Here is a 25,327-nt window from a genome sequence, read left to right as displayed (position 1 = left end):
CTGTCCAGGTTGAAAACTGTATATTATTATTATTATTATACATTTTTTATAGCGCCATTTATTCCATGGCGCTTTACATGTGAAAAGGGGGCAAATAAAGACAAATACAATAAATAGGAGCAAAAACAAGGCACTAACAGGTACAGAGAGGACTCTGCTAGCGAGGGCTCACAGTCTACAGGGGATGGGTGAGGATACACTAGGAGAGGGTAGAGCTGTTCGAGCGGTGATTCAGTAGGTTGGGGATCACTGCAGGCTGTAGGCTTGTCAGAAGAGGTGAGTCTTCAGGTTCTTTTTTGAAGGTTTCCGTTGTAGGCGAGAGGCTGATGTGTTGGGGTAGAGAGTTCCAGAGTATGGGGGAAGTCTTGGATGCGGTTGTGGGAAGAAGAGATAAGAGGGAAGTAGGAGAACCTATGAGGATCGAAAGTTGCGTGAAGGTAAGTACCGGGAGACCATGTCACAGATGTATGGAGCAGACTGGTTGTGGATGGCTTTGTATGTCGTAGTTAGGGTTTTGAACTGGAGTCTCTGGGCGATAGGAAGCCAGTGAAGGGCTTGGCATAGGGGAGAGGCTGGGGAATAGCAGGGAGACAGGTAGATTAGTCAGGCAGCAGAGTGTAGGATGGATTGGAGTGGTGCCAGAGTGCTAGAGGGGAGGCCAGAGAGTAGGAGGTTGCAGTAGTCAAGGCGGGAGATGATAAGGGCATGCACCAGTGTTTTTGTGGTCAAGGAATGCACGGATCCGAGAAATATTTTTGAGTTTGAGATGGCAGGAGGAGGCAAGGGCTTGGATACGTGGCTTGAAAGACAGGGCAGAGTCGAGGATCACCCTGAGGCACCGGGCGTGTGGGACTGGGGAAAGTGAGCAGCCATTAACATTGATGGATAGGTCTGGTGGAGGGGTAGAGTGAGATGGGGGAAAGAAGATGAATTCTGTTTTGTCCATGTTCAATTTTTTAAAGCGAGCAGAAAAGAAGGCCGAGATAGCAGACAGACAGTGTTGGACTTTGGTGAGTAAGGAGGTGAGGTCAGGTCCGGATAGGTAGATCTGTGTGTCATTGGCGTAGGAAACCGAGGGATTCTATGAGCTATCCCAGGCCAAAGGTGTAGAGAGAGAAGAGTAGGGGTCCTAGAACTGAGCCTTGAGGAACATCGACAGACAAGGGGCGAGTTGAGGAGGTGGTGTGGGAGAGGGAGACACTGAAAGTTCAGTCTGTTAGATATGACGAGATCCAGGATTGGGTCTGTCACTCTATCTGCTCTTTATGTGTAGTTGAGGGTATGTCACTCTCTACCTACCTCCCATGTGCAGTGCAGGGTCTGTCATTCTCTACCTGGCCACCGTGTGTACTGCGGGGTCTCTACTGTACCTGTCCATCTGTCCAGCAAATTGCAAACAAAGGTCTGTGGCTATACAGACGTTTATTATTATTTATTCCACTGTGGGTCCTGCCCCCTACCGTGGGTAATTGCTAAATCTCACAGGGTGAATGGGTGAATGAGGATGAAAACGAGATCACCTGGAGGTATGGAACTGACACGTATATACAGCTCTGGCAAAAATTAAGAGACCACTGCAAAATGTTCAGTTTGTCTGATTTTTCTCTTTATAGGTATATTTTTGAGTAAAATACTATTTTTTTTATTTATTCTATAAACTACTGACATTTCTCCGAATTTCCAAGCAATAAATTTTGTTTTTTTTTCTGAAAGGAGAAGTGGTCAAAATTAAAGAGAAAAACAGTGCTTTCAGACCTCAAATAATGCAAAGAAAACAAGTTCCTAATCATTTAGAAACAACAATACTAATGTTTTAACTCAGGAAGAGTTCAGAAATCAATATTTTGTGGAATAACCATGATTTTTAATCACAGCTTTCATGCGTCTTGGCATGCTTTCCACCAGTCTTTCACACTGTTTCTGGTGCAAAAATGTAAGCAGTTCTTCTTTGTTTGATGGCTTGTGACTGTCCATCATCCTCTTGATTACATTCCAGGGGTTTCCAATGGGGTTCAGGTCTGGAGATTGGGCTGCCCATGACAGGCTTGTGATGTGGTGGTCTCTTCATTTTTGCCAGAGCTGTGTGTAGCTGACACGTATGTAAGAGACACAAATATATGTGACTGACATGTATATACAGTGGGGCAAAAAAGTATTTAGTCAGTCAGCAATAGTGCAAGTTCCACCACTTAAAAAGATGAGAGGCGTCTGTAATTTACATCATAGGTAGACCTCAACTGTGGGAGACAAACTGAGAAAAAAAAATCCAGAAAATCACATTGTCTGTTTTTTTAACATTTTATTTGCATATTATGGTGGAAAATAAGTATTTGGTCAGATACAAAATTTCATCTCAATACTTTGTAATATATCCTTTGTTGGCAATGACAGAGGTCAAACGTTTTCTGTAAGTCTTCACAAGGTTGCCACACACTGTTGTTGGTATGTTGGCCCATTCCTCCATGCAGATTTCCTCTAGAGCAGTGATGTTTTTGGCTTTTCGCTTGGCAACACGGACTTTCAACTCCCTCCAAAGGTTTTCTATAGGGTTGAGATCTGGAGACTGGCTAGGCCACTCCAGGACCTTGAAATGCTTCTTACGAAGCCACTCCTTCGTTGCCCTGGCGGTGTGCTTTGGATCATTGTCATGTTGAAAGACCCAGCCACGTTTCATCTTCAATGCCCTTGCTGATGGAAGGAGGTTTGCACTCAAAATCTCACGATACATGACCCCATTCATTCTTTCATGTACCCGGATCAGTCGTCCTGACCCCTTTGCAGAGAAACAGCCCCAAAGCATGATGTTTCCACCACCATGCTTTACAGTAGGTATGGTGTTTGATGGATGCAACTCAGTATTCTTTTTCCTCCAAACACGACAAGTTGTGTTTCTACCAAACAGTTCCAGTTTGGTTTCATCAGACCATAGGACATTCTCCCAAAACTCCTCTGGATCATCCAAATGCTGTCTAGCAAACTTCAGACGGGCCCGGACATGTACTGGCTTAAGCAGTGGGACACGTCTGGCACTGCAGGATCTGAGTCCATGGTGGCGTAGTGTGTTACTTATGGTAGGCCTTGTTACATTGGTCCCAGCTCTCTGCAGTTCATTCACTAGGTCCCCCTGCGTGGTTCTGGGATTTTTGTTCACCGTTCTTGTGATCATTCTGACCCCACGGGGTGGGATTTTGCGTGGAGCCCCAGATCGAGGGAGATTATCAGTGGTCTTGTATGTCTTCCATTTTCTAATTATTGCTCCCACTGTTGATTTCTTCACTCCAAGCTGGTTGGCTATTGCAGATTCAGTCTTCCCAGCCTGGTGCAGGGCTACAATTTTGTTTCTGGTGTCCTTTGACAGCTCTTTGGTCTTCACCATAGTGGAGTTTGGAGTCAGACTGTTTGAGGGTGTGCACAGGTGTCTTTTTATACTGATAACAAGTTTAAACAGGTGCCATTACTACAGGTAATGAGTGGAGGAAAGAGGAGACTCTTAAAGAAGAAGTTACAGGTCTGTGAGAGCCAGAAATCTTGATTGTTTGTTTCTGACCAAATACTTATTTTCCACCATAATATGCAAATAAATTGTTAAAAAAAACAGACAATGTGATTTTCTGGATTTTTTTCTCAGTTTGTCTCCCATAGTTGAGGTCTACCTATGATGTAAATTGCAGACGCCTCTCATCTTTTTAAGTGGTGGAACTTGCACTATTGCTGACTGACTAAATACTTTTTTGCCCCACTGTATATATATGTAACAGCTGGGAGCAATATATTCAGGCCACACAGTGACTGTACTATGTGTAGAAACCACTAATTAGACTGACAGCTCTAAAAATGGAATAAACACCTATCACACAGCTGTGTGCACCCAAGAACCTCTGAGGGAGATTTGTAGTTACATCTAAATTCAGGACAACCCCTTTAAGTGTTGCCACACTGTGAAGAAGTGATTCCTTCCTCCCCTGTATCGTCCTTTCAGTGTCTCCAGCACTAGAGATATTCGTGAGCGGTTATTCTCCTGAGACTACGGGAAATAGAACCTTGCGGCTCACAGAGCAACAGGTCAAGTGCCAGAATCAAAGATGGCCGCTCGGAAGCTTGCCGTGCAGGGAAATGCGGCGGTGATGTCATCATACCGCGACACATAGAAACCTTATTGGAGCACTGAGAACCGGGAAACCGGGAGCTGAGAGGCAATGAACAGCCGCCTGCAGGAGATCCGAGCCCGGCAGAAGCTGCGCAGGACACTGCTGGCCAAGCAAGTAATGATCGTGCGGTCATAGGGACTGCTGTGTGCAGTGCATGCTGGGGGTTGTAGTGCCGCACGGTCACTGTCTCCGCTATGCCTCCTCCTCAGGAGTAGACGGTGCCCAGATTACTATTCCGGCCTCCTTCTATCCCCCAGGTCCGAGTCCTACACAGGACCGATGGAGATGAGGCAGACATGTTGGTAGACTTGTAATATTGTACCATGCTGCCAGTGTCAGCATGCCCAGCCCCCACTCATCATAGGACCCTTACCAATACCCAGGGGGCTTCAGGCTGTGTTCACACATCTGTCCAGGGTACAAAATAACCGTCACCTAACGATCCGTTATGTCTGAATGTCGAGACACGATAATTAGACCCCACTTTGCTATACAGCTGTATTATGTTAAAAGCAATGGCGAGCTCTGGGGTACAGAGACCACCGTGTGGCCTACATGGCCGCTTCGTGTCTGTGACCTCTTTATGGAGCCTGATCTTTCCGTCTCATAATGGATCTCCTCCTGGCCAAACTCCACGTGATTCCTCCTTTAAGAATAAACCCTGCGGCCATTGTGAGCAGAGACTCGGGCTCCAATACAGTACTGGAACAATCCCACGATTGAGCCACTATTAAAGGGGTCGACCACTTTTGGGGACAATTATTAATGATTTTTTTTTACTTACGTGCATGTATTTGGGGCTAAACAGCATCTTCTATATTGGGTTTTATTACAGATTTTGCACCGTTTTGTGTTTACAGGCTCTTTTGTTTTTCTGCATATTTAACTTTGATGTGGTCTGTGGATTTGCCGTGACGCGTCTCATTGATGTCAGTGAAGGAGTAGTCGTCAATTAAAAGCTGTCAGAATAGCTGTTTCACTGACTTGGTGACAGGAGCAAGTTTTGTGGTTGTGATAATCTCTTTTGATCCCAGATGTATAGAAAACAGCTAACAAATGGGGTCTTCCTGATATTACGAGTGATGGCGCATCACTAAGACTTTTTGATCAGGTGTATCTAAAGGCCGTGAGCCTCCCTGATATTCAGAATGAGGGGCTGCTGAGTTAGTTATATTGCCAAGCTGAGTAATAAGGCATCAATAAATATAAGTACGCGCTTGTATTTTCTTTAGCTGGGGGCAGAAAGCGCTGACAACATTGGAGCTGTGCTAAACAGCAAGGATGAGCAAAGGGAAATCGCAGAAGCCAGAGAAATGTGTCGGTAAGTCATTGTAAACTATGGGCAAATTACAGATAAGTGTGTGTGTATAGATATAACTATATACAGCAGGTGTAATAAGTATTAAACACGTAACCAGTGTTCAAAATATATTTCTAAAGGTACAATTGACATGAAATTCTCACCAGATGTGGGTAACAATCCATCCAGTCCTCACATGCAAAGAATTCAAACCATAGATTATGTTATAAATAATAATGAGAAATAACACACGTGAAAAGTATTGGACACGCTTACTGAACTTTACAAAGGCCTTTGTTGGTGATAATAGCTTCAAGTCACATGGAGAAACTAGTCGCATGCATTGCTCAGGTGATTTTGGCCCATTCTTCCACACAAACACTCATCCAATCCTGAAGATTGCTTAGGCTCCTTCTATGAACCCTGAGCTTTAGTTCCTTTTATAACTTTTCTATTGGATTCTGGTCAGGTAATTGGCTGGGCCACTCTAACAGCTTTATTTTCTTTCTCTGAATCCAATTGAGAGTTTCCTTTGCTGTATTTTTGGGATCATTGTCTTGCCGAAATGTCCACCCTCGTTTCATCTTCATCATCCTGGTAGATGGCAGGTTTTTATCAAGAATGTCAGGGTACATTTGTACATTCATCATTCCATCAATTATATGAAGCTTGCCAGTGCTGTTTGCTGAAAAACTTCCCCACAGCATGATGTTTCCTCCTCCAAACTTCACTGTTGGTATGGTGTTTTTGGTGTGATATCCAGTGCCTTTTGGCCTCCAAACATGGTGTGTATTATGGCATCCAAAGAGTTCAATTTTATATTGTCCCTGTATTTCATATCATTGTCTAAATGTTGAGCAAACTAAACGCGCTTGAATATGCTTTCTGTTCAGCAATGAAGTCTTGCATGGTGAGCGTGCATGCAGGCCATGGAGGTTGACTGCATTACTTGTAGAAACAAGTGAAGGCATTCGGCACTTCCACCCGGGGAAAACTCGATAGTGCTTTATTTGTAATCCATTTAAAAACGAGAGAAGGTGGGAAAGTTATAACACTTGTTAAATGCCCATAGTCATAGCGTGATTTTAGAAATCCTTACTTAGAAAATTGGTTAGGCGTTCGATAGTTATGTCACCCACTTTATGTGCATATGTTCAAATCGGGCACAAATGAAAAGTTGAATTTGGTTCCACAAAATAATATATACATAAAACACCAAAAACTCTCAGAAACAGGCGCAAGTGCAGTATTGAATGGACCCCTCAACTCTTCCTTTGTTTTCTACCCTTTCCAGCGCAGTGTGCTGGTCTCATACTTTATGGCTGGGAAGCAGCTATTTATTATGAAACAAGCAAAACATTTTTTTTTACCTAGAATTGTATTTTGTATTACAAAGTAAAATTTACCAATGTGTTTTTTATTATATAAAAGATCTTCCTATGACACGTCGGCACCTAGTCTGAAGAGGAAACCTCCAGAGGAAGGGGAGGCTAGTGAAGAAGTGGTGGAAGAATGCAAGGTAATGGCGCTGCACATAAAGGAAACCTCATCTGGGTCACATTAGAATTGAGAAAGATTTTCTGACAAAAAAAATCTTTTTTTTTTCTTACAAAATCATTTGTATTACTTAATTTCAAAACTTGTCACAATTTTAATGTTTTGCATTGACACGCAGCTCTATAATGAAGTAATGTGTAACCTCCATTTTGTTTTTCCCTCGTCTTCCTTTTGTTACATTCTTTGGTCACTGTCTCGATCTTGACACAATGCATCAGAATGCTGCTCTGTATTGCAGTGTTGTTATACTGACTGGCATCCAATTGTGTCCCGCAGGGCCTAAAATGCTCCTGTAAGTGGCAAACCTGAGGCCAGTGTTCCACCCATGTTTGCCACGGCAAACAGTCAACATTAACTGCGACATGTGAGCGGTTAAATGCCCAGCATGGCGTTTCTTTCTATCCCAAGTATTGCAGCAGATGAAAGTGACTTATAATACTGGCCACCCTTCACTCACACAGTATTGGCCTGTTGCTCGTGCGACCTCCGGATAAGCTGTAAGGGAATATTAAAGAGCAAAATGGCCGACAAAAAACGAATCACTGTGGATATGGAAGCTAAAATCCTGTGCTATCCGCTAAAAACGGTTACACATTTCTCCGCTGTTTTGAGTGGAATATAGATGTAGAATACGGTCACGTTCATGCATACAGTATTTGGTGACTTTTTTACCTCAGAATTTGTAAGCTAAAACCAGAACTGGAACAGTCCAAGGAAAAGTATAATAGAAACACGTCACTTCTTCTGTATTTCTCACCCACTCCTAATTTTGGCTTACAAATACTGAGGTAAAAGTCACCAAATACTGATGTAAAATACTGAACGTGTGAACGTGGCCTAAGAGTCCATCGGAGCTGTTCTATGAATCTGATCTCCACTTTAAGGGTATAATTCACATGAATGTGTTTTCAATCTGTGTGCATCGTGACTGATCTCCTCAATGTCTCATTAGTGATTTTTAACATGTGGATAAATAAATCACATTAATGCTAATCACGGACAGCATTCGGACTGTACGTGTGTTGTACGCGTGTTTTCACAGACCTATAGACTTGTATTGGCCCTTGTCATCTGTGCTGCTGGTAAAAAAACAAACATGTCTCTGATTTTTTGCAAGGGCACACGGTCCGCGAAAAAACAGACATGGGAAAAGTCCCATAGACTATAATAGGTACGTGTTGTAAAAGCCATGGATAGAATATGTACTTGCAACACGCATGAGGCCTATGGCTGCATTCACTTGTCCAAGTCCCATGGTCTATGTACGGTCTATGATTTCTGGACCGGCTTCAGGTCTTCTGACCCAGACACTAAAGCCTCATAATCCTATACCGGGCTGCTAAGTTTGGGTCAGGAGACCTGTAGCCGGTCCAGAAATCGTGGTTCATACACACTGTAAAAATCCAACAAGTGAATGCAGCCTTATAAAGAGAGACCCCTGGGTTATTGTCCCCCCCCCAAAACAATTCTGCATAGGAATATTTTTTCCCAATTCAGTTTAGCAAATAAAAACTGAACTCTGATTGGTCCAAAGTGGATTGAAAATGGAAGATTAACCTTTCATATTAATGGGGTTGTCTGGACTTGGGGTACAAATCTGCAGTCACTCCATGTGACTGCAGACTTGTGAATCCTCACACTACACGCGCCTTAAGGATTCTCTGGAACTGGAGCCGGGATAGGGCGGTCATGTGACTGCAGAGAATCTGATTTGCATACTCTAGGCCACATTCCAAATAGACGTGTCCGGCCTTGCTCGTCTAGTCAGCATGTGACTGCATGTATGCAAATCCCATACTTGTCACACTCCTGACACAGGAGAATCCTCGCAGTGGGCACGCTGTGAAGATTCACAAGTCTGCGGTCACAGAGTGACTGAAAGCGTTTAGCTAAGGCCAGACAACCCCTTTTAACCTTCTTATCAATGATGGCCGCAGTGCTGAACTGTACCCATGCCCTCTCTTTAGAGCGTATGTCTCATGATGAGACAGCTATCTTGTGATCAGAGACCGTGCTCAATCTGAGGATGGTATATTTGCAGGTGCTGTGATGGGTCTGTAAAGAATACAGGGTTTTCATGATTTCAGCGCTTAATATATACTGTTTCTAAACCAAGTAATGTTATTTTCCAGGATACAGTTGAACCACAAAAGGAAGAAGAGAACCTTCCCTATAAAGAAGAAATTTACAAAGATTCTAGCACTTTCCTAAAGGTATTTACTAAGTTCATCCTTACAGTACGATCTCTGCAAAATGTATTTATCCTTTTTTCAGTTATGAATTCTTGTTATTCTTCATTTAATGCATTGGATCATTAAAAGACCTCAATGATCACTGGATGTTCAGACCTTGATCTCATTTTCCAGGTGATTTCCAGCTAAAGAAATGTAGTTCAATGTCCTTAACTCAGTAAACTATGTTCATGGGCTAATATATTTTTGGTGTGAAAGATGCTGTTTTTTGGGCTGAAAACTCCAGCACCCCAAGTCCCTTCAGGTCTTCTTCCACTTTACATCTGGACAGCGTTTCCCGTGTCAGCACATGACCAGAGCAGTGTGTGAAGGGGACTGTCTGAGTGGGCAAGTTAAATAGCAAAGTCAGCCGATTCCTAGACAGGCAAGGGGGCTGGCTTACCTATGGAAGTGATCATATGAACATAGAGGTTCCAAAAATATAATGGATTTCTTCAAGAAGCAATATTTCAACCATTGCTGGTCTTTGTCGTTGGTTGAAACTTTGCATGTACCTGGGTGAATAAAGAGGTTTAAAATTTTTTCTATCAATTTCGGAATGCGGCTGATCCTAATATAGATTTTGGATAATACTTCTTTGCACCCCCACATTGTATAAACGCCAAGAAAAGTGGTGCTCCTCTAAAAATAATGGAAGGATCAGTCAGACAGCCTCCTTCTCACGCCGATCTGGTCATGTGTCACATGAAGTGCTATTCTGTGTCCGACACAAACCTGGAGAAGACCACCCAGGGCTGGAACTCGAAGCTGAAAATCAGGGCTCCTTTCAGATCCGGAAGTCACATAGTAGAGGGCATTTATCTATAAAGATGACCAAACCTATATATATAAATATGTACTAAATATGAAATCTGCAAATCCCCTTTCTTAATACTGATGTTGTCCTACCCCCGAATAATAATGCCAAAATGCAGGCCACTTGGTGTCTTCCGTCTGTCTAACTTGCTGTCCACTGCCTGTTATCTAGCAGCCGAGGTGCCAAGGCGAATTACATAAGAGTGGTCGGCTGTCAACTCAGGGCAGGCAAGCCATTTAACAGTGGCCAGAGCAATGTATCCTGGGAAGTGGGGGGGAAAGGAAGTTCTAGCACTTGTAGTGCTGGTAGAATGCTGATGCAGCAATAGGTAGTGATAATTAGCTTGTTCTTAGTTTGATGTTCTCTAGTACGTACATCAATAATAATCAGTCCTAATTAGTATTATTAAGATTTTATTTTATGGGAAGCCCTGTAGGGTCAGGTCTGCACTTCAAAGTTTGGCCTTGCATATCACTTGAGGGCTTCCATTTTATGGTGTGGCCTTTGCTTTACACTTTAACTCCCTGGTGGGTTCAGCAGCCATCACCCAAGTATGGATGAAATTCCTGACTGGTTCTCCTCCCAATTTTCTACCTCTGATCCTGTGAAATTTCTGATTACGTTGCCCCTCTGCATTGGGGAAAGGTGTCGGATTATAAGACTCTGTAGAGTATTGCAAGGAGGATTTAATGAGATTATTCCCTAGCTGGCTGCTGTTTGAGGTTTTCTGGAGAAAGGTCTTACATCGTTCCTTACATAAATTCAGTGCCTGCAGTACACAACATACAGCGTGAGGGCTCCCTGGGAAAATCTGCTTACCAGAGCTTTCTCCGAGCGCCCAGGGAAATGGCTGTCACATAACATGACAAAGGGGCAGTCGAACGAATGGCATAAAATCAAAGGTTCGAGCTAATGTGGAAGGTTACTAATATATTCCGCTGAATGGTTTCACGTTTCACAAATGGAAAAGTCAATTAGCCCCCTGACTTGTCTCAAGCCATTACTTTACTGTGGACATGTAATGAGCAACAGAACCAAGCCAGATATTTCTTCAGACTGAATTCTTCCTGTTAATCCATCTTGTGACGTTCGGCTTTCCAGCGCATTGTAAAGATGCTGTTACTACTGTTTTACTGAGCATGCCGGCCATAGACCGTGTATCATTACTTCCAAAGAAGGGCCACAGATTCTAAAGTCAGGAGAAAACGGAGGGTGGGCTGAAAATGGCTAAAGTCAGGTAGCGGACGGGGTGGTGTCGGATAGCGGACGGGGCGGTGTCGGGTAGCGGACGGGGCGGTGTCAGGTAGCGGACGGGGCGGTGTCAGGTAGCGGACTGGACGGTGTCAGGTAGCGGACAGGACGGTGTCAGGTAGCGGACAGGACGGTGTCAGGTAGTGGACTTCGTCAGATGAGGAATACCAAGGAACGTCAGCTGGAATACAGGACATCTGTGTATTCAACCCATTTCTTCACTCCTCATACAACCTGGGTGATGTAACTGACCTTTTCATTTTGTAAAAGCGGTTATTGCCTCATTTTTGGAAAACATCGGGAATGCAACGTGTGAGCACAGCCTATGGGTTGTATTTTTTTTTTCCCTAATTGTATTTTTTTAGACTGTAAACGTCTGTGCAAACTTTGCAGATTTATCACCAAACCCTAAGGATTTCCTAGTACCAGCCAAGTGATTGAGCCTCCTGAAGTGTCATGCACACGCTGCTTATTTTTTCCTGACAACAGATTTACATCTGCAGAATATCAATTCTTTCAGCGGTTTTGCTGCAGATTTAATTCACACTAACGAGTAAGAATATTAATAAAGTATAGCTTTAATAAAGAGGGGAAGGTGGGATGGAGCGCTGGCTAAACCCGATGTTATGGCAGAAGTGTGTACCTGGACCTGTGTGAGGGCAGATAAGGGTTCGGCCATGTCAGTACTGGACCAACATCTGCACTTTTGCAGGTTGTGGATGGCCAGGAACATTGCTGATAGAATTGTTCCACCACATACGCCTCCATCTATGGCCTTAATCTGAAAGAAAGCAGTTTGTGGTGCGGAAAATTGTTATAAGTATTAGTACCTTGCTTTTATTAAGGTTTCCCATGTATGTAGTAAAATTCTGCGTAAACGTTTAAGCCCTGTAATGGGAACATGAACTTAATTGGAGCCATGTATATTTTTCTTTGAAATGCTCCCGCTAATTTTCCAGTGCTGCTCGGGGTGATTGACAGGTTTCTCCCATAGCAAGAGGCCGATCAATCACTTGGGAAAAGCAGGTCAGGCGTCATTTCTATATTTTCCGGCCCATGGTCCTCACTGATTTTTTTTCCAGCTCTGTGCTTTATATAGCACTTCCATCATATGCAGCAGTTCTTTTTGTCAGTGGTGCAGTTGAGGATATCCATTGACTTTCATTAGGAGTCTTCATTCTGTTTGTTTTGATCTAGTAAAATCAGAAGCGCGACCGTGGTGTGAACTGAACCTATGTTGTGCTTCCTATTAAAGGAACCGAAAGTTTAATACCCTTCTCAACATTTTTTTTTTTACAGTCTATACCCATGTAAACATTTGAGCAACAGTAAATTTTCTTCATCGTTTCCTGTGTAATTTTGTTCTCATCATTTGCATTGAGAGCTAAAATCTGTGCAAGCCATAAAGATCAAAATTCTGTTTTGCATGTACAGGGTAACTGTGGGAATAGAGGGGAGTATCCAGCAACAGGTCCGGCAGAGCGGGATTATAAACACTGGCCAGACTGTAAATGAGAGCTACCTGAAATGCATCAGATCTACTGGATTAACAGGGCAGTGTTCCCGGGACTACCCTTATTTTTCTTCCTGTGCCTTATAATGAAACGGTAATACATTTTTCCTTTTAATCACGCTCTCTCAGACCTGTTGCTGGATACTCGCCTCTATTGTTTTGTCCTGCTGCCGACTTTTTTCTAGTTTAACTGTGGGGTTACTATTGAAATTTCCATCCACATGAATGGACACATACAAATTGCCATTTTTCTGTTTAGTGTAGACATTGATTCAAACGGTATTCTCAAGTTTCAAGGTTATTCCCCCTATCCATGGAATAGGCCGGGGATACCTTTGTGATCACGGTGGGTCTGACCGATCCCAAGAGCCAGCGCTCTGAAGACCCTCATGTGAGAGGCGTGGTGGTGGATCATGCACACTCCCGCCCCATTCATTCGTAGTCAGACCGCCGGAATATTCAGGACCTTCGCTCAGCTGCTCTTCAACACTCCTATAAGAATTAATGGTGCGGAGGTGTGTATAATTAAGCACTACTCCGTTCACATGAGGGTCTTCAGAGCTCCGGTTGGTTCTCGGTATCAATAAAGTCCCAGTAGTCGGACCCCCAGTGATCAAGAAGTTGTTATCCCCTCTCTTATAGATGAGGTATAACTTTTAAGCTTGAGCGTAGCCCTTTAAATGGGGATTTTGTAACTTAGATCATTTATTGGTGTCAATGATTAGGATCCTAGAAACCAATGATGCATCCGCATGTGGTAAAACCTGCACCTACCATTACATTCCTTGGATAGTAATCATTGATATTGAGTATTCTGTAACATGGAGCATTTACCACTCACACTATTCACCACCAATGATTTTACTGCGGAATCATTGCAGTTTTTACCCCTATACATTGAAACGGTGAAATTGTGCAAAGTGACAAGCATCTGATCTAAAATGAAATGTACAAAACGTCTGCATCACATGGATGACATTTTATGAATTCTCAGCACCTTACATTGCACTGAAATCCTCAGCAAATCCACTATGTGAACACTAAAGTATAGACCAGGGGGCACTACCTATGTCCCAGGGGCCGTATGTGGCCTATGATGCCAGTCTATGTGGCTGACAGCCATCTTGGACTCTGCATTCAGTAAATTATGGGAAAGCTGTGCTCATTGTATGGTCAGCTTGACTCCTTTTTTTTTTTTCTGGAGTTTTAAATAGGGGATCTGAGGACCCACTTTCTCTACGATAATGGAAATTCCAGAAGTAGACCCCATTTATTAGATTATGGCATATATAATACTGTCATTATATATCTCCAATCAAGATTCCCCTACAAGTTTTATGTGTTTTTTGGGACTGGTACAATCACAGAATCTTGCACTTGGCCCATAATAGAGTCTGCACCTATGGTTTGGACCATCTTCTGAAATATCCCAGTATGGCTGATGAAGGTGTCCTCACAGCGCGCGCTCTCTATCTCTGTCCACGCTACTGTGGATGACTCCTCCATGGGCATTAATATGTCTGTAATTGCTACTTGGAGTACAGAATTACTAGATTTTCTTCTCACCGATCTACCAGTCCGTTCTCCATGACTCTACGTTCATTGCCCTTTAACCCCTTCCCGACCTTTGACGCATACGCTGCGTCATGAAAGTCGGTGCCATTCCGACCCATGACGCAGCATATGCGTCATGGAAAGATCGCGTCCCTGCAGGCCGGGTGAAAGGGTTAACTCCCATTTCACCCGATCTGCAGGGACAGGGGGAGTGGTAGTTTAGCCCAGGGGGGGTGGCTTCACCCCCTCGTGGCTACGATCGCTCTGATTGGCTGTTGAAAGTGAAACTGCCAATCAGAGCGATTTGTAATATTTCACCTAAAAAACTGGTGAAATATTACAATCCAGCCATGGCCGATGCTGCAATATCATCGGCCATGGCTGGAAACACTTATGTGCACCCACCCCACCCCTCCGATCGCCCCCCCAGCCCCCCGATCTGTGGTCCGCTCCCTCCGTCCTGTGCTCCGCTCCCCCGTCCTCCTGTCCGCTTCCCCCGTGCACCAATCACACCCCCCGCGCTCCAATCAAACCCCCCCGCACTCCGATCCCCCCCCCCGCACACAGCGACCCCCCCGTGCTCCGATCCACCCCCCCCCGCACAGCGATCCCTCACCCCGTGCTCCAATCCTCCCCCGTGCTCCAATCCTCCCTCCCGTGTTCCGATCCACCCCCCCCCCATGCTCCGATCCACCCCCCCCGTGCTCCGACGCCCCCCCCGTGCCCTGATCTCCCCCCCTTATACTTACCTGACCGCCCGAGGTCCGTCCGTCTTCTTTCCTGGGCGCCGCCATCTTCCAAAATGGCGGGCGCATGCGCAGTGCGCCCGCCGAATCTGCCGACCGGCAGATTCGTTCCAGAGTGAATTTTGATCACTGAGATATAACCTCTCAGTGATCAAAATAAAAAAAATAGTAAATGACCCCCCCCTTTGTCACCCCCATAGATAGGGACAATAAAAAAAATAAAGAATTTTTTTTTTTCACTAAGGTTGGGGTAAGAACTAGGGTTAGGGTTAGGGGTAGGGTTAGGGGTAGGGTTAGGGTTAGGGCTAGGGTTAGGGCTAGGGTTAGGATTTCGGTATGTGCACACGTATTCTGGTCCTATGCGGATTTTTCCGCAGCGGATTTGAAAAATCCACAGTGCTAAACCGCTGCCGATTTATCGTGGATTTACCACGGTTTTTCTGCGCATTTCACTGCGGTTTTACAACTGCGATTTTCTATTGGAGCAGTTGTAAAACCGCTGCGGAATCCGCAGAAAGAAGTGACATGCTGCGGAATGTAAACCCCTGCGTTTCCTTGCAGTTTTTCTGCAGCATGTGTACAGCGATTTTTGGTTCCCATAGGTTCACATTGAACTGTAAACTCATGGGAAACTGCTGCGGATCCGCAGCGTTTTCCGCAGCGTGTGCACATACCTTTAGAATTAGGCTATGTGCACACGGTGCGGATTGGCCGCTGCGGATCCGCAGCAGTGTTCCATCAGGTTTACAGTACCATGTAAACATATGGAAAACCAAATCCGCTGTGCCCATGGTGCAGAAAATACCGCGCGGGAACGCTGCGTTGTATTTTCCGCAGCATGCCAATTCTTTGTGCGGATTCCGCAGCGTTTTACACCTGTTCCTCAATAGGAATCCACAGGTGAAATCCGCACAAAAAACACTGGAAATCCACGGTAAATCCACAGGTAAAACGCAGTGCCTTTTACCCGCGGATTTTTCAAAAATGATGCTGAAAAATCTCATACGAATCCGCAACGTTGGCACATAGCCTTAGGGTTGGGTTGGAATTAGGGTTGTGGTTAGGGTTAGGGGTGTGTTGGGGTTAGGGTTGTGGTTAGGGGTGTGTTGGGGTTAGGGTTGTGATTAGGGTTACGGCTACAGTTGGGATAAGGGTTTCCACTATTTAGGCACTTCAGGGGGTCTCCAAACGCAACATGGCGCCACCATTGATTCCAGCCAATCTTGTATTCAAAAAGTCAAATGGTGCTCCCTCACTTCCGAACCCCGACGTGTGCCCAAACAGTGGTTTACCCCCACATATGGGGTACCAGCATACTCAGGACAAACTGCGCAACAATTACTGGGGTCCAATTTCTCCTGTTACCCTTGAGAAAATAAAAAATTGCTTGCTAAAACATCATTTTTGAGGAAAGAAAAATGATTTTTTATTTTCACGGCTCTGCGTTGTAAACTTCTGTGAAGCACTTGGGGGTTCAAAGTGCTCACCACATATCTAGATAAGTTCCTTGGGGGGTCTAGTTTCCAAAATGGGGTCACTTGTGGGGGGTTTCTACTGTTTAGGCACACCAGGGGCTCTGCAAACGCAACGTGACGCCCGCAGACCATTCCATCAAAGTCTGCATTTCAAAAGTCACTACTTCCCTTCTGAGCCCCCACGTGTGCCCAAACAGTGGTTTACCCCCACATATGGGGTATCAGCGTACTCAGGAGAAACTGGACAACAACTTTTGGGGTCAAATTTCTCCTGTTACCCTTGGGAAAATAAAAAATTGCGGGCTAAAATTCATTTTTGAGAAAATAATTTTTTTTTTTTATTTTCATGGCTCTGCGTTATAAACTTCTGTGAAGCACTTGAGGGTTCAAAGTGCTCACTACACATCTAGATTAGTTCCTTTGGGGGTCTAGTTTCCAAGATGGGGTAATTTGTGGGGGGATCTCCAATGTTTAGGCACACAGGGGCTCTCCAAACGCGACATGGTGTCCGCTAATGATTGGAGATAATTTTCCATTTAAAAAGCCAAATGGCGTGCCTTCCCTTCTGAGCCCTGCCGTGCGCCCAAACAGTGGTTTACCCCCACATATGGGGTATCTGCATACTCAGGACAAACTGGACAACAACATTTGTGGTCCAATTTCTCCTATTACCATTGGCAAAATAGGAAATTCCAGGCTAAAAAATCATTTTTGAGAAAAGAAAAATTATTTTTAATTTTCATGGCTCTGCATTATAAACTTCTGTGAAGCACCTGGGGGTTTAAAGTGCTCAGTATGCATCTAGATAAGTTCCTTGGGGGGTCTAGTTTCCAAAATGGGGTCACTTGTGGGGGAGCTCCATTGCATAGGCACACAGGGGCTCTCCAAATACGACATGGTGTCCGCTAACAATTGGAGCTAATTTTCCATTCAAAAAGTTAAAAGGCGCGCCTTCCCTTCCGAGCCCTGCCGTGTGCCCAAACAGTGGTTTACCCCCACATATGAGGTATCGGCGTACTCGGGAGAAATTGCTCAACAAATTTTAGGATCCATTTTATCCTATTGCCCATGTGAAAATGAAAAAATTGAGGCGAAAATAAATTTTTTGTGAAAAAAAAGTACTTTTTCATTTTTACGGATCAATTTGTGAAGCACCTGAGGGTTTAAAGTGCTCACTAGGCATCTAGATAAGTTCCTTGGGGGGTCCAGTTTCCAAAATGGGGTCACTTGTGGGGGAGCTCCAATGTTTAAGCACACAGGGTCTCTCCAAACGCGACATGGTGTCCGCTAACGATGGAGATAATTTTTCATTCAAAAAGTCAAATGGCGCTCCTTCCCTTCCGAGCCTTACCATGTGCCCAAACAGTGGTTTACCCCCACATGTGAAGTATCGGTGTACTCAGGAGAAATTGCCAAACAAATTTTAGGATCCATTTTATCCTGTTGTCCATGTGAAAATGAAAAAATTGAGGCTAAAAGAATTTTTTTGTGAAAAAAAAGTACTTTTTCATTTTTACGGATCAATTTGTGAAGCACCTGGGGGTTTAAAGGGCTCACTATGCATCTAGATAAGTTCCTTGGGGCGTCTAGTTTCCAAAATGGGGTCACTTGTGGGGGAGCTCCAATTTTTAGGCACACGGGGGCTCTCCAAATGTGACATGGTGTCCGCTAAAGAGTGCAGCCAATTTTTCATTCAAAAAGTCAAATGGCGCTCCTTCCCTTCCAAGCCCTGCCGTGCGCCCAAACAGTGGTTTACCCCCACATATGAGGTATCAGCATACTCAGGACAAATTGGACAACAACTTACGTGGTTCAGTTTCTCCTTTTACCATTGGGAAAATAAAAAAATTGTTGCTGAAAAATCATTTTTGTGACTAAAAAGTTAAATGTTCATTTTTTCCTTCCATGTTGCTTCTGCTGCTGTGAAGCACCTGAAGGGTTAATAAACTTCTTGAATGTGGTTTTGTGCACCTTGAGGGGTGCAGTTTTTAGAATGGTGTCACTTTTGGGTATTTTCAGCCATATAGACCCCTCAAACTGACTTCAAATGTGAGGTGGTCCCTAAAAAAAATGGTTTTGTAAATTTCGTTGTAAAAATGAGAAATCGCTGGTCAAATTTTAACCCTTATAACTTCCTAGCAAAAAAAAATTTTGTTTCCAAAATTGTGCTGATGTAAAGTAGACGTGTGGGAAATGTTATTTATTAACTATTTTGTGTCACATACCTCTCTGGTTTAACAGAATAAAAATTCAAAATGTGAAAATTGCGAAATTTTCAAAATTTTCGCCAAATTTTCATTTTTATCACAAATAAACACAGAATTTATTGACCTAAATTTACCACTAACATGAAGCCCAATATGTCACGAAAAAACAATCTCAGAACCGCTAGGATCCATTGAAGCGTTCCTGAGTTATTACCTCATGAAGGGACACTGGTCAGAATTGCAAAAAACGGCAAGGTCTTTAAGGTCAAAATAGGCTGGGTCATGAAGGGGTTAACCATTTCTCTTTGCAGGGAACCCAGAGCTTGAATCCTCACAACGACTACTGCCAGCATTTTGTTGACACGGGCCACAGACCTCAGAACTTCATCAGAGACGTTGGTATGATGTTTGCTGTCGGATTAGTGTGCTGTTTGTTTCTGCTGCTTATGTATTACTTTCATGGGCTATTCCTAAAAGCTTTTAATATCCCTTAGCATTAAAACAGACCTAGTCATTGGTGTATTTCTCTAAGGGATTTTGTAGGGTTTGCAAACTTCATATTTCATCTGAGGTCGTCTCCTGCCCCTGGGATGTACATAATGTATATGTATCGGCAAGGAGTTCAGGGCTTGTCCCTCTAATAAGTTCCTGTCTAGAGGCGGCCAGACACATATGGGATTACTGTCTGATCTGGTACTGCCTGGATGTAACACATGATTGTCTGCACATGGATTCCGGGGCTTCTTTCCAGAACCTGCTAACACCTTTTCCATGTCCTGTTTAGGATTAGCTGACCGGTTTGAGGAATATCCCAAACTCCGAGAGCTGATCAGACTGAAGGATGACTTAATATCAGTGTCCAATACTCCTCCAATGTAAGTGTGGCTTTAAATCTATATAATTCAGTATTGCTTAAATTGCTCCCCACAATTTGTTTTCCCCTAATTTCTTCTAAATATGTATGAAATGTATTAGAATACTGACCCGCATTTCGTTTACCCTCTTCTGGCCAATGCGACCTGAAATCAGAATACTCGGCTTACATAGGGGTTTCTGTGTGGACCAGAAGTCACTTTCTCAATGGAAGTCTATTGAGCCTAGCTCTGAGAATCCCGAGTATTCAGTATTTGGTCAGTATTTTACCTCAGTATGTGTAACTCAGGAGCTGTGCTCCCTCCATTCACAGTAGATGGCAGCCTGCATCGGAGTCTTAACAAGAGCGGCCGGAGCTGAGCGCCCATCGCTGCGATCAGTCTCTGAGAACAGCAGGTACATAACATTATTGCTGGTGCACGTGCACGCTGGCTCGCATCGTTCTCCTGCAAAGTGATTGCTGCTCACCGATGGACCACCATGTCACCATGTGGGGGCCTGCTGCAGCGCACTGTTGCTGCACACAGGCTGCGCTTCACAGGAAACCTTAGTTTTCACTATATACTGCAGTACACTATATAGCATAAACCATCAGGCAGTCGCAGGTTCATGTCTCCTATGAAGACTAAAAAAATAAAGTAAAAAGAAAAACATTACTGTATTTTTCCGACTAGAAGACTTGCTGTTTAGCAAGAAAATATCTTACTAGGAAGTGAGTGCTTCTTATTGTCCAGAGGCAGCTTTCTGTGATCCATGAAAGCAGCGAGACCGTGCCCTTCCCGATCACTGAGAGGACTGCTGTCTCCTGCTTTATGGGATCGCTGCAGGGCTGGAGAGGAGGTTACTTGGGCCTGCATGTCCTGAGCAGCTCAAGGACCTTTCTCTCAGCTAACTTATGGACCTTTCTAGTCACATAATCACATAACCTGGAAGGAACCTCAAAATGGGGAAATGTATAGTGTTTGTGTATACACGTGTGTTTTTAGCAGAGCAGTGTGTATGTACAGGTCCTTCTCAAAAAATTAGCATATAGTGTTAAATTTCATTATTTACCATAATGTAATGATTACAATTAAACTTTCATATATTATAGATTCATTATCCACCAACTGAAATTTGTCAGGTCTTTTATTGTTTTAATACTGATGATTTTGGCATACAACTCCTGATAACCCAAAAAACCTGTCTCAATAAATTAGCATATTTCACCCATCCAATCAAATAAAAGTGTTTTTTAATAACAAACAAAAAAACCAACAAATAATAATGTTCAGTTATGCACTCAATACTTGGTCGGGAATCCTTTGGCAGAAATGATTGCTTCAATGCGGCGTGGCATGGAGGCAATCAGCCTGTGACACTGCTGAGATGTTATGGAGGCCCAGGATGCTTCAATAGCGGCCTTAAAGGGAAGGTGCCACCAGTTTTCTCGTATTTTGTTTTTTAGTGAAATTAAGCTTAAAATAGTAATTAAAATGTATTAATGCAATGTTTGCACTGTTTGCAAACATTTCTATATGAAAAATATTATATATTTTTCTACAAATATACATATTTACCACTAGGGGGAGCATTTTCCGTTTTAGACCTCAAGCAGCTATAGTAAGATTTAGCAGCTCTGCCCCAGGGATATTAGACCACCCAAAAGGGGAGGGAAATGGTGATGTCAGCAGTTACTGCCCCAACAGTAAGAATGAAGAGCAGCATCACAGGGCAGCACCATTTTGTGTGTGACTGCCCTGTGACCTGCTATCACCAGCAGTTTCTGCATCAGAGGAGCAGAACACAGTGGGCTCAGCAGAATCTGGACCCAAGAAGAGTGAAGACATGTGGTGTGCATGGAGCAGCATTAGGAGCTGTCTGGGAGCTCCAGCTCTTCAGTGAATAGCCAGGCATTATGGAGGGAGGGGAGAGATGCATTGTATGGCTAAGGCCGGGGTCACACTAGACCGCAATACGGACGAGTGCAATGCGATAAAAAAAATCGCATAGCACTCGTCCCAATGTTAATCTATGGGGCAGCTCCCATCATCCGATATTTTCTCGGCCGTATTCAGGATCCGAGTGAAATCGCAGCATGCTGCAATTCTCAGCGTATCTCGGCCGAGAATCGCCAATGAAAGTCTATGGGGGTGAGAAAAAAAAAATTGCACAGCACACACGGACCATTAGTGTGACGTGCGAGAAATTCTCAGGCATTGGGCAGGTGACAGGAAAGGCTCAGCCATTATTTGCTCGTTTTGCAAGTGTGTGAGAAAATCTCACCATACGGATGTCATACGGATGTCACACGGATGCCAAACGGATCATTGGATGCGAGAAAATCGCATCCTCGCACTGCACACGGATCACTGTTTTGGTAACATTTGTGCGATTCTCGTCCATCAAAAACGGACCTTTTTTTATACGTTGTGTGTGTCCCCGGCCTAAGAGTGACTGATGGGAGAGAAAGAGACGTGAAGTATGATGAGTGAGAGTGGTCACATGGAAGGAATTTCACCATTTTACTTCCCGTTTTGCAGGTACTTACAAGCCGACCTGGAGACATTTGATCTGAGAGAGTTAAAGAGCGAGTTTGATGTCATCCTCCTGGAACCGCCACTAGAGGAATATTACCGAGAAACCGGCATTGCCGCCAATGAAAACTGGTGGACCTGGGAAGATGTAAGTGATGTATTCAGATAAAACTATTAGAGCCTAAATCCTTATTTGCGTTTTTTAAGGCCTGTTTATTAAGTTATTGTAAAGTGAATCCGGACTTATGACTCTAGGTCACAATTTCTCATATTGATCGAGATATAGGCAAAAACTCCATAAGAAACAAGTTAATCTGTTTATTAATGACTTGCGCTGATGCTCGCTGTACGTGATCCTGGAGTTTTGGGCTACTATTGGTTAACGGTGAATGTGCCGATGCCGGGGGCTCATCCGGATCTTCTTGCCACCCAGAGCTTTTTTTTGCAGTCTCCTTTCCTTGTCTGCACTTTGAGCGAGGAGCGGCAGACAGTCGCAGTGTAAGAGCAGATTGTCTGTCTTTCCCATGAGATTTCAGCTTTGACCAAAGGTTAATTCTGTCCCCAACCTGTTAGCACAGGGCGAGATCAATCTCCTTCCTCTATTTGTAGCGATTCCATATCAGGAAAAGAATTGAATTCTGCCTGAAAGTGCCATGTTCTAATTACCGTAGGTGTCTTGATGCATTTTCTTCAGCTGGTGGAGGTCACAGCTTTCCGAATTATAATATACAATGTATATGGACGAGTTTACCTTGTTTGTCATGTATTTAGCTGCTTAATATTTGAATAAAAAACATAGAAAATTATCTTGTTTTCTCATTTTCCCTTGGCATGGCTGCACAGTGCCCAACTTATACCATTGCCCTAGCTGCCTCTAACAATACATCTATTCTCATGTTAGTAAATAATCACCAACATTAGTTGCTCCCTAGATTTCTAGAAATCTGTATTTGGACATTTTCAGCTGTAATTGTGGAAGATTTTATTAAAGGGAGTCTGCTCAAAATGACTACTCAAACCAAGCCGATGTACTTGGTGCCCCCTTAGCATGGCTCAACCGTTCAGTGCACCTTTCCACTTACTGGTTTTCCATCTGCGCCTGCCCTCCTGGTCCTTGACTGACAGCTCTGGCAAATAAGAGGCAGAGAAAGGAGGTGAAAGAGGGAAAACACAGTCGTGGTAAGGTGCAATGAACTGCTCAGCAACACCAATGGTGTACCGAGAACCAATGCTTGGTTTGAACAGTCATTTTGTACTGACAGGCTCAATTTAACCCCTTTCTGACCTCAGACGGGATAGTATGTCTGAGGTCAGATCCCCTGCTTTGATGTGGGCTCCGGCGGTGAGCCCGCATCAAAGCCGGTACATGTCAGCTGTTTTCAACAGCTGACATGTGCCCGCAATAGCGGCGGGTGGAATCGCGATTCCCCCGCCGCTGTTAACTAGTTAAATGCTGCTGTCAAACGTTGACACTGGCATTTAACTAGCGCTTCCCACAATCGGCTTCGCTGTTATGTAGCAGGGCCTATCGAGTTGTGCCAGCTTCTAATCTCCCATGGAGGCTATTGAAGCATGGCAAAAGTAAAAAAAAAAAAAAAAAAAAAAAAAAAAAAGTTTAAAAAAATATGAAAGAAATATAAAAGTTTAAATCACCTCCCTTTCGCCCCATTCAAAATAAAACAATAAAAAAAATCAAACACAGATATTTAGTATCGCCATGATTAGAATCACCCGATCTATCAATAAAAAAAAAGGATTAACCTGATTGCTAAACAGCGTAGCCCGAAAAAAATTTGAAACACCAGAATTACGTTTTTTGGGTCACCGCGACATTGCATTAAAATGCAATAACGGGCGATCAAACGAACGTATCTGCACCAAAATGGTATCTCTAAAAACGTCAGCTTGGCACGCAAAAAATAAGCCCTCACGCGACCCGAGATCACGAAAAATAGAGACGCTTCGGGTATCGGAAAATTGCACAATTTTTTTTTTTTATTTTTTTTTTTTAGCAAAGTTTGGAATTTTTTTTTAACCACTTATATAAATAATAACCTAGACATGTTTGGTGTCCATGAACTTGTAATGACCTGGAGAATCATAATGGCAGGTCAGTTTTAGCATTTAGTGAACCTAGCAAAAAAGCAAAACAAGTGTGTTATTGCTCTTTTTTGCAACTTAACCGCGCTTGGAATTTTTTTCCCGTTTTCTAGTACACGACATGGTAAAACCAATGATGTCGTTCAAAATTACAACTCGTCCCGCAAAAAATAAGCCCTCACATGGCTATATTGATGAAAAAATAAAAAAGTTATGGCTTGGAAGGAGGTGAGCGAAAAACGAACGCACAAAACCAAAAAAAGCTGGGGTCATGAAAAGGTTAAAGAGGTTTTCTGTGTTCTTTTTTTTTTTTTTAAAGCTTGAAGTTTGGTTAAGGAAACCAAATTGTTCATTACTCACCCTCCCCAGGTCCAGCACCGAGTCTCTGCTGCACCTTCTGGTGTCTCATATTCGCTGCAGCGCTCATGTTACTTTGACAGTGCGGTAGCCAATTGGTGAGTGAAGCAGATCGTGACATCAACTCAAGCATAGCCGCTGACCTCAATGATTGGCTGCAATGCTGTCGACTGTTGTAAGTGCTGCAGACAATAACGAACACCGAGAGCAGTGGTGGAGTTTTTTTTTTTTTCTGGAAAGCCCCTTGAGATATTACAATGTTGCTGGCTTCTCCCCAGAGATGGTCTCCTCTGTGGTTTACAGATAAGGTTTCAGAAGATGGATTTTCCATTAAACTAGACGATCCCAGTAATAACCTGATCTCGGGACAATCGAGTCTAGGGATTTGCTGATGGGGAATCCATTTCAGCAGCTCCATCTTGCCGTGGAAACTGTTTCTTCTCCGATTTGGCTTCGGCTCTTTAATCAGCAGCGATCACACTTTTCAGGACTACGTTGGAATCTCAGCCTTTCTAGTTTCCATTTCTAGTCACATCTGCTGCACATTACAGCTTAGGTTTCTTTCACACTAGCGTCGGAATCTCCCCGTCGCAATGCGTCGGGGAGAGATTCCGACGCTAGCGTTTAACGCATTGCACAATGGAGGCAGCGGATGCATTTCTCCGGCGCATCCGCTGCCCCA

General features: G+C 43.7%; 1 protein-coding gene across 2 annotated transcripts in view; it reads left to right on the top strand.

The window, feature by feature from the left end:
• The first annotated feature begins 4,107 nt into the window (after nt 1-4,107).
• The window catches only part of METTL14 (methyltransferase 14, N6-adenosine-methyltransferase non-catalytic subunit), a 42,453-nt gene continuing 21,233 nt past the window's right edge, over nt 4,108-25,327 (top strand). Inside the window, exons 1-7 of one of the 2 annotated variants that reach the window (XM_069743757.1) lie at nt 4,108-4,262; nt 5,381-5,469; nt 6,880-6,967; nt 9,138-9,218; nt 19,111-19,198; nt 19,584-19,674; nt 22,195-22,336. In XM_069743757.1, coding sequence (XP_069599858.1) covers nt 4,197-4,262; nt 5,381-5,469; nt 6,880-6,967; nt 9,138-9,218; nt 19,111-19,198; nt 19,584-19,674; nt 22,195-22,336 — 645 coding nt within the window. In that variant the 5' untranslated portion in view covers nt 4,108-4,196. The remainder of the gene's footprint in view (nt 4,263-5,380; nt 5,470-6,879; nt 6,968-9,137; nt 9,219-19,110; nt 19,199-19,583; nt 19,675-22,194; nt 22,337-25,327) is intronic. The other variant, XM_069743758.1, reaches the window with a different exon arrangement.

This window comes from Ranitomeya imitator, chromosome 1, assembly GCF_032444005.1.
Source record: "Ranitomeya imitator isolate aRanImi1 chromosome 1, aRanImi1.pri, whole genome shotgun sequence".
Taxonomy (NCBI): domain Eukaryota; kingdom Metazoa; phylum Chordata; class Amphibia; order Anura; family Dendrobatidae; genus Ranitomeya; species Ranitomeya imitator.
The sequence above is the reverse complement of the archived record's forward strand: the minus strand, read 5'-3'. Positions and strand labels throughout refer to the sequence as shown.